This window comes from Carassius auratus, chromosome 18 (assembly GCF_003368295.1).
Source record: "Carassius auratus strain Wakin chromosome 18, ASM336829v1, whole genome shotgun sequence".
Lineage (NCBI taxonomy): Eukaryota > Metazoa > Chordata > Actinopteri > Cypriniformes > Cyprinidae > Carassius > Carassius auratus.
Window position 1 is genome coordinate 10,779,125 of NC_039260.1, and position 7,477 is coordinate 10,786,601.

General features: G+C 45.5%; 2 protein-coding genes across 3 annotated transcripts in view; both read left to right on the forward strand.

Annotated features, from left to right (window-relative positions):
- Positions 1-463: 463 nt before the first annotated feature.
- On the forward strand, positions 464-4,786 carry LOC113118439 (glycine amidinotransferase, mitochondrial). Its single transcript, XM_026287595.1, has 9 exons — positions 464-619; positions 1,426-1,641; positions 2,004-2,199; positions 2,437-2,627; positions 2,724-2,861; positions 2,946-3,110; positions 3,192-3,255; positions 3,792-3,908; positions 3,999-4,786. Exons 1-9 carry the CDS (start codon positions 551-553, stop codon positions 4,109-4,111), a joined length of 1,269 nt encoding a protein of 422 aa, XP_026143380.1. The 5' UTR covers positions 464-550; the 3' UTR covers positions 4,112-4,786.
- Positions 4,787-5,474: 688 nt separating this feature from the next.
- The window catches only part of LOC113118440 (high affinity cAMP-specific and IBMX-insensitive 3',5'-cyclic phosphodiesterase 8A-like), a 12,630-nt gene continuing 10,627 nt past the window's right edge, over positions 5,475-7,477 (forward strand). For both annotated transcript variants that reach the window (XM_026287596.1, XM_026287598.1), the window contains exon 1: positions 5,475-6,386. In XM_026287596.1, coding sequence (XP_026143381.1) covers positions 6,291-6,386 — 96 coding nt within the window. In that variant the 5' untranslated portion in view covers positions 5,475-6,290. The remainder of the gene's footprint in view (positions 6,387-7,477) is intronic.

The following is a 7,477-nucleotide window of genomic DNA, read 5'->3' on the forward strand; positions in this document are numbered from 1 at the left end:
CCTCTGATTAGCTAGCCTATATTGTACAAAAGTAATTTTCTGCTTTGCATCGATTTGTATAATATAAAGCGCTATACAAATGAACTTGAATTGAATATTGATATGCATTCTTTAATTATGCATAGACACATTATTCTTTTACGTATTTTTACTTTTTTATCTTGTTATAGCTATCTGATAAATGCTTCTTATAGCCTACCTCGAGGGCGGTAGGGTCGTCGTGTAAAAGTGAATGTTGTTATTATTATTATTATTATTATTGCCCAGCAGCTGCCTACAGTAATTACAGTAGCGAATGTAATCGAGCGTGGTTGCGTCATTTTAATCCGCTTCAGACGCGGTAGTGATAAGAATGTGCTGCTGTCAGGGATCTTCTCCTCCTGCTGCAGTTTCTCTCATGTCACGTTGCTACAAGAATTTCTCTCGGCGACCCTTGCCATCTGCGCGCGCACTATAAAAGCGCGTCCCCGCGGCGCCTCTCCTACTTTCCCGGATCAGAACTGCTGCTGCATGCCTGAGAGCTCCAGTCCAGAACCAGAACCAGAACACCATGCTGCGAGTCCGATGCCTGAGAGGAGGGAGCCGTGGAGCAGAAGCTGCTCATCTGATCGGGGCTCTGGTGAGTCTCGCGCGTCTCAGAGTAAAGAGCCACATGTGCGCGAGCAGATCCTTATGGAATGCGTTTACAGACCACAGGGACCTCATACAGTTATGACAGCTGATTGATTTGATCATAAACATTGATTTGCAGTGTTAAACTCTTAACTGCATTCTCTTTTACAGGTGGAGTGAGATTATAAACAACATATTCGTCTTTTAATCTACTGTAAATCATGTTCTAAGATAATGTTGCATTGGCTCCGAGCTGGAGATCGTGTGTTGTGAGTGAGTGACAGCACAGCTGTAGCGATCACAGATCCTCACACTTTCATGAAGAGCGCGCTCGGGCTGTGGATCTGACTGTGCGCGTTATAATCTCGCGATCGAGCTCGAGCCCTTGCCCCTTCTCTTCTCTGCACGCGCTCATTCAGTCCTGAAGCAGTGCGCGAATCACAGCCTGACATCGCTTTTTCTCAGGGCGTAATGTAATCTGTTGAAATTCTGCGTGTAAAAAACATTACTTTTTTAAATACTAAATGTTTTGAAAATGATTATACGAACTGTAAGCTTAAATAATATATATATATTTTTATCAAATGTAAATAAAACAGGTTATTTGAATATTTTTTTCCCAAGAAAGTGCTATCTTAAACCTAAAATTTCACGTGTAATTTACTAGCAATTTCTGAGTGACAAGAATAGATTTCATTAAAGAACATGTAAAGAACTTTTGAACTTTTAATAATTCAGCTGATTTAGGCATCCATAATTCCCACCTGCATTAATTGCATTGCTCTTTCTGGTTTCTTGTTCTGTGTCGCGCAGGTGGGTCGCGTGGCGTCGGGATGGGCGTCGCGCGCGTTCCGCAACACCTCGAGTTCCGCCGCCGCGCAGCTCCCGCTCACGGTGGACGAGCCGGTTACCGAGCACGCGCCCGAGGACTGCCCCGTGTGCGCGTTCAACGAGTGGGACCCGCTCGAGGAGGTGATTGTAGGGCGAGCCGAGAACGCCTGCGTCCCCCCGTTCACCGTGGAGGTCAAGGTACACAACCCTCATTTACCGAAACACCATCTTTTGTTGCTGAGACAACGGCAGGACATAAATATAGACAGAATACAGTTTAATGAACACTGTCAGTGTGTTAAGAACGAGTCTGACCAACTAGCAGTTAGTCTAGGGATCTGTCTTGAGTTTTTTTTAAGGATTCAAATTACATCCGTCACTGACATAAGTTATGACAAACCCTAAAAAAGAGCTTCTCATTTAAAGAATCAGACAATAAAACTGCAGTGTGCTTAAGATTAACAGCATTATCGTTCATTTGTGTGAGCACTAATATGATCAGATATGTGTGTGTGTGTGTGTGTGTGTGTGTGTGTGTGTGTGTGTGTGTGTGTGTGCAGGCCAACACGTATGAGAAATACTGGCCCTTCTACCAGCAGCACGGGGGACACACATTCCCGAAGGACCACGTGAAGAAAGCAGTCGCTGAAATCGAGGAAATGTGCAATATACTCCAGCATGAGGGAGTCACAGTGAGACGACCCGAACCCATCGACTGGTCAGTGGAGTATAAAACCCCGGACTTCACCTCCACCGGTGAGAGCTGACCGCACACACACACACACACACACACTGACATACACACACACACACACACACACTCACACACACACACACACACACTCACACACACACACACACACACACACACTCACACACACACACACACACACACTGACATACACACACACACACTCACACACACACACACACACACACACACACACACACACTGATATCAGCAGTGACACTGACCAGCTGTTTTCTGCTCAGGCATGTATGCAGCGATGCCGAGAGATATCCTGATCGTGGTGGGGAACGAGATCATCGAGGCCCCGATGGCCTGGAGAGCCCGGTTCTTCGAGTACCGTGCGTATCGGCCCCTCATCAAGGAGTACTTCAGACGAGGAGCCAAGTGGACCACTGCACCCAAACCCACCATGAGTGACCAGCTGTACGATCAGGTGTGAACAGAGACGGGTGTAAACAGATGCATGTTACACCACTACTGCAGCACTCACAGTGTGTGTGTGTGTGTGTGTGTGTGTGTGTGTGTGCAGGAGTACCCCATCCGCACCGTGGAGGACAGACATAAGCTGGCTGCTCAGGGGAAGTTTGTCACCACTGAGTTCGAGCCGTGTTTCGACGCTGCAGACTTCATCAGAGCTGGCACTGATATCTTTGTACAGAGGAGTCAGGTGAGTACACATCCGCTCTCATTCCTCTCTAATGCTCCAGCTTGTGTTGAGAACTCTTCCAGCTCCTCACATTTTCACTGACAGGTTACAAACTACATGGGCATCGAGTGGATGAGACGTCACCTCGCCCCAACCTACAAGATCCACATCATCTCCTTCAAAGACCCAAACCCCATGCACATCGATGCCACCTTTAACATCATCGGCCCGGGGCTGGTGCTGTCCAATCCGGATCGGCCCTGCAGGCAGGTCAGTGCTGTGCTGCCCCCTAGTGTTGATCTGTAGCACTGCAGAGACACACACTCACCTGATGGTGACTCTCTCCTGCAGATCGAGATGTTTAAGAAGGCCGGCTGGACTGTGGTGACTCCTCCGACTCCTCTTATTCCAGACAGTGAGTACCTGAGTGCTGCGTCTCACTGTAGCGCATGAGGTCTGACGTGAGTTTGGTGGGATGCTCCTAAACTATTCAGTCAAAACACAACCTTAAATCCTATCAGAGCACCTAACTCTTTAAACACAAGCTTAACGTTGTTATTTTATATTGATACAGAGCTCAAAACTGAGTCAGTGTTCCTTGAGTCAAAAATGAACGTCTCTGGAAGAAGTCAGAAAGAGCTTTATTGCCAAGTGTGTTTACACACAAGGACTTTTTCTTGGTGACAGAAGCTTCCAGTACACAGACACAGATCCCGAGCATCTAATATATTAAAATTGTAATCAGATGTTCAAACTACAACATGAAAATGAACAATTTGAATCAAAAGATATTTCAAATGAAATCTATGTGCATTGAATTGTGCAGAGTCATGTTGTATGTCACTCAGTCACTGCTCTGATAAATGCATATTTCATATTTCCACAGATTTTGTAGAAGATGAATGTCCATCTGTTAAATATTTGGCTAGATGTGCATTTTTGTAATCTCAGATCATCCGTTGTGGATGTCATCCAAATGGCTCTCCATGAATGTCTTGATGCTGGACGAGAAGCGTGTGATGGTGGACGCTAACGAGATGACCATACAGAAGATGTTTGAGAATCTGGGTGAGAGCTGTTTTCGGCTCTTGTTGTGATGAGCTGATCTTCAGCTGTGATGTGACTCCTCATTCACGTGCTCTGTGTTTGCTCCTGCAGGTATTAACACCATTAAAGTCAGCATCCGTCACGCTAACTCTCTGGGAGGAGGCTTCCACTGCTGGACGACGGACGTGCGCCGCCGCGGGACGCTCCAGTCCTACTTCCTCTAGTCTGCCAGAGACTCGCAGTTCTTATTGAGCTCAGATTTCAGCATGGTTTGACAGCGCTGTGCATGTCAGGGCTTTTGCAAACGCCACAGATGAACGTGATGAATAGAAACCTCAGTGATCTCAATAACAACTGCATTTCTGGCCGGCTGTTTTAGGACTGACTCCAGCGAAGCAGGCAGAGCCCCCCCCCCCCCCACGCCACCACGACCACAGAAGAAGAGTTTCTACCTCCTATTTACCAAAATGAAAAGAAAAAAAACATACAAACAAACAAAAAAAATAGCATATTTTGAATTGTAATGACTTCTTATATAATGCATTTTAATTCTATATAATTTTCTTTTTTACCCTACATGTGATGTGCCAAGTGTTAATTTGTAAACTCAGGTATTTTTATAGCCATATTTCAGCTATTTTGTAAGCATTTCATGAAAATGTAAATATCTGTATGCATTGTAGTGGCATATACTTTCCCTTCACAGAAGTGTTTTCTAGCATCTGCCTCTGATGTGGTTCAAGAGCAGGAGTCAGGACGCTGTGCGCTGCTTTACATGGACGTGTTCACGGACGCTTGGCTGATTGTTTTGCGTTGCGCTTGTGCTGTGATTCTCTCTTTATCAACACATGATTGTGTGTCAGGTCAAACCATTCAAATAAAGATACACTTGGAATTCAGCCTGACTTTAAGCTTTATGAACTTAAGAGCTACAGATCACCAGAGGAACAGCAGCTGTTACTCTACTACTACTCTACATATTCATAATCCTTCATAATCCATTACTTCAGCATGTTTTATATTAGTGACAAAGGCTGGTTGAAAAGTGTGCTGCAGTCATGTGTTATTGAGCTGCAAACTTGATTCATTTATGTGTGTGTGTGTGTGTGTGTGTTAATCATTGACTGATCTGAATATAACAGCAGATTCACTTCACCAAAACATAAGTAATAAACACCCATCAGAATAATACGGATCATATGTTTTTAACTGTAGCTGATGTTTCATTTGCACTCAAAAAGAAAAAGAAAAAACTGTATTGAGATGTTTAACACTTTTCTCTAAAATAATGGCACAGTGCTGAAGATGCATCTATGGCCCAGAGACACACACTTGAGCCGCAAGGGTTTTGTTTTCATCTATCATGCTGACCATATTTTTATTTTTAGGTAATGAAATGCAAATACAAGAAACGTTCTGCAAAGGTTAAAAAACTATAGATATAACTGAGTACAAATTTATCGCAGGGGTAAGAGGGTCATGTTTATTAACTAATTAATATTTTTAGACTTTGTACCAACCTAAAGCAATTCACTTATTTAAAAACAACAACAACAACAACAAAAACTTGTATGGCATTCTACTTCACAGGATAAGTTCTGTTCAGCTGTGATTTCCTCAGTTAACCCTTTCTGCCTGCGCGTCTGCGGCGCGTTGCGCTTTAAAGGTCCCTCCACACGCGAGCCCCGCCCCTCTGCGCGCAAGCGGCTTCTGGTTGGCTCGATGCAGCTCATTTGCATTGACGTCATTCGAGGCTGTAGGTCAATCCGTGCGCGTGCTTTTATTGGATCTGCTGCTGTCACATTCGCGCCGCTGCTGTTCTCAACGCGGGTTATTCTTCGTCAGGAAACTCGCGACGCGCAAACGCCTTTTCTTCTGTTATCTGGCGGCCGTCCGTGGGTTTTCTCCGTCCGTCCCCGTGAAAGAGAGGCAGAATCGTAGGCCCTTGATTGACAGCTGCTGTTTAATACAGCTTTGGCGTTGACGCGCCGCTCCGGAGTTTCATCTAACGGCCCGTTTGATGTCATAAATGCCGGATCGCGCGTCCCGCGGCGCGTCCGGGACAGATTTCAGCCTGTTGATGGGGAGCGGAATAAACGCGCCGGTTGGTTCCCGATGACTGCGGCTGAGGGAAGAGACACAGAGGCCGCGCGGAGCGATCGGGTCGAAGGAGAATAAGCGCACGAGCAGATGGACGTGGACCGAACCGGAGCTTGAAATCCGCCAGAAAAGAGGCGAAGCTCGTGAGCGGACCGTGAGGATGAGGAGTAACGGGCGCGAGTGAAGCGCGGCGTCGGTCGGGGGGAGCAGAGCAACATGAGCAGAGTTTGTGTTTGATCGATAGACTCGATAGATCCGATCTCCTGATGATCTGAGAGAGAAACATTCCTATCCGCGCAGTGAATGATGGGCTGCGCCTCCAGCATCCACATCTCCGATCGGGTTAATCACAGCGAGGACTCGCAGAACTGCTCTCATCCGGGCCACATCAAGCCTCAGGTGAGTGTGTGTGTGTGTGTGTGTGTGTGTGTGACCCTGGGATAGTTCACTCAGAAACCATCATCATGTAGGCCACTGCGTGACTCTGTGGAGCTCAGGGACTGACCCGCTTTTCTCAGAATCTCTCCTCAGAGGAAATAAAGTCTTTGCAGTGTATTCTGTTCGTGTTCTCATGGAATCAGGGTCAGTCTGCTGCATACTCGTGCTAGTGTCGCATACTGAGTGTGACAGTCAGTCAATGGAAACTCATAATAATGTCACACTGACGTGTCTGTTTAGTGCACTTGTTAGACTACAGACTATATAGTCAATATTAAGAAATCTGAGGAATATCATGCCCAAAAACATGAGCAGAGTATGTGTTTCTGCTGAAGGAGAGAGAGCTAGTATGGATGAGGACAGGGTGAATGAACAGGTGTTTGATGCTCCAGGTATTTTACTCACATTCACAGTTTTCAGCTTATGAAACTGTTCATCATGCATATGTTTCTGTTTAACCATTTTGAGACTGGCATTCAGATCCGCCTCCATGTGAGAGACACGCCCACATCTCAACATCCAATCAGCTACTGATGCATTGAACTAAGTCCCGCCCTACAATTTTTCGTTCAATCATCGCGCAGCTTTCTGACAATCTCGGCTTTAATCTTGATACTCATTGGGCTGAGATAAATGTGGTTTATAAGTTTAAAGTTGCTGTTTTTTTAATTCTCTATCCTTTGTCACTTTAAACAAAGAATATGATAAATTTGAGGCCATTTAGGTTGCAGTTTTTTGTACTAATAATAGCGATGATGATGATGATGATCACAGGACTCTCACGGGTGAAATGAGCAGATGTGTGTTGTTCCGCAGGCCGTGTGTGTGTGTGTGTGTGTGTGATTTACTGTGCTTTAACACACACACAGATGATGCTGCTGATTCATTTACTCTTTCATCAATCAGCTGTTCTGATGGGAGTGTGTGTGTGTGTGTGTGTGTGTGTGTGTTAATCAAGGCTGCAGCAGGATCTGTGTGACTTTCTGTCCATGATAAGGCTCAAGTACAAGGTCTGATGATGGTTTTCTCATGTCTCACAACACATTCCTCTT

Coding starts and splice junctions, on each gene's coding strand:
- LOC113118439 (XM_026287595.1), top strand. CDS start 551: ATGCTGCGAGTCCGATGCCTGAGAGGAGGGAGCCGTGGAGCAGAAGCT. Junction 2,862..2,945: donor TCTTTGTACAGAGGAGTCAG/GTGAGTACACAT, acceptor TTTCACTGACAG/GTTACAAACTACATGGGCAT. Junction 3,909..3,998: donor GAAGATGTTTGAGAATCTGG/GTGAGAGCTGTT, acceptor TTGCTCCTGCAG/GTATTAACACCATTAAAGTC.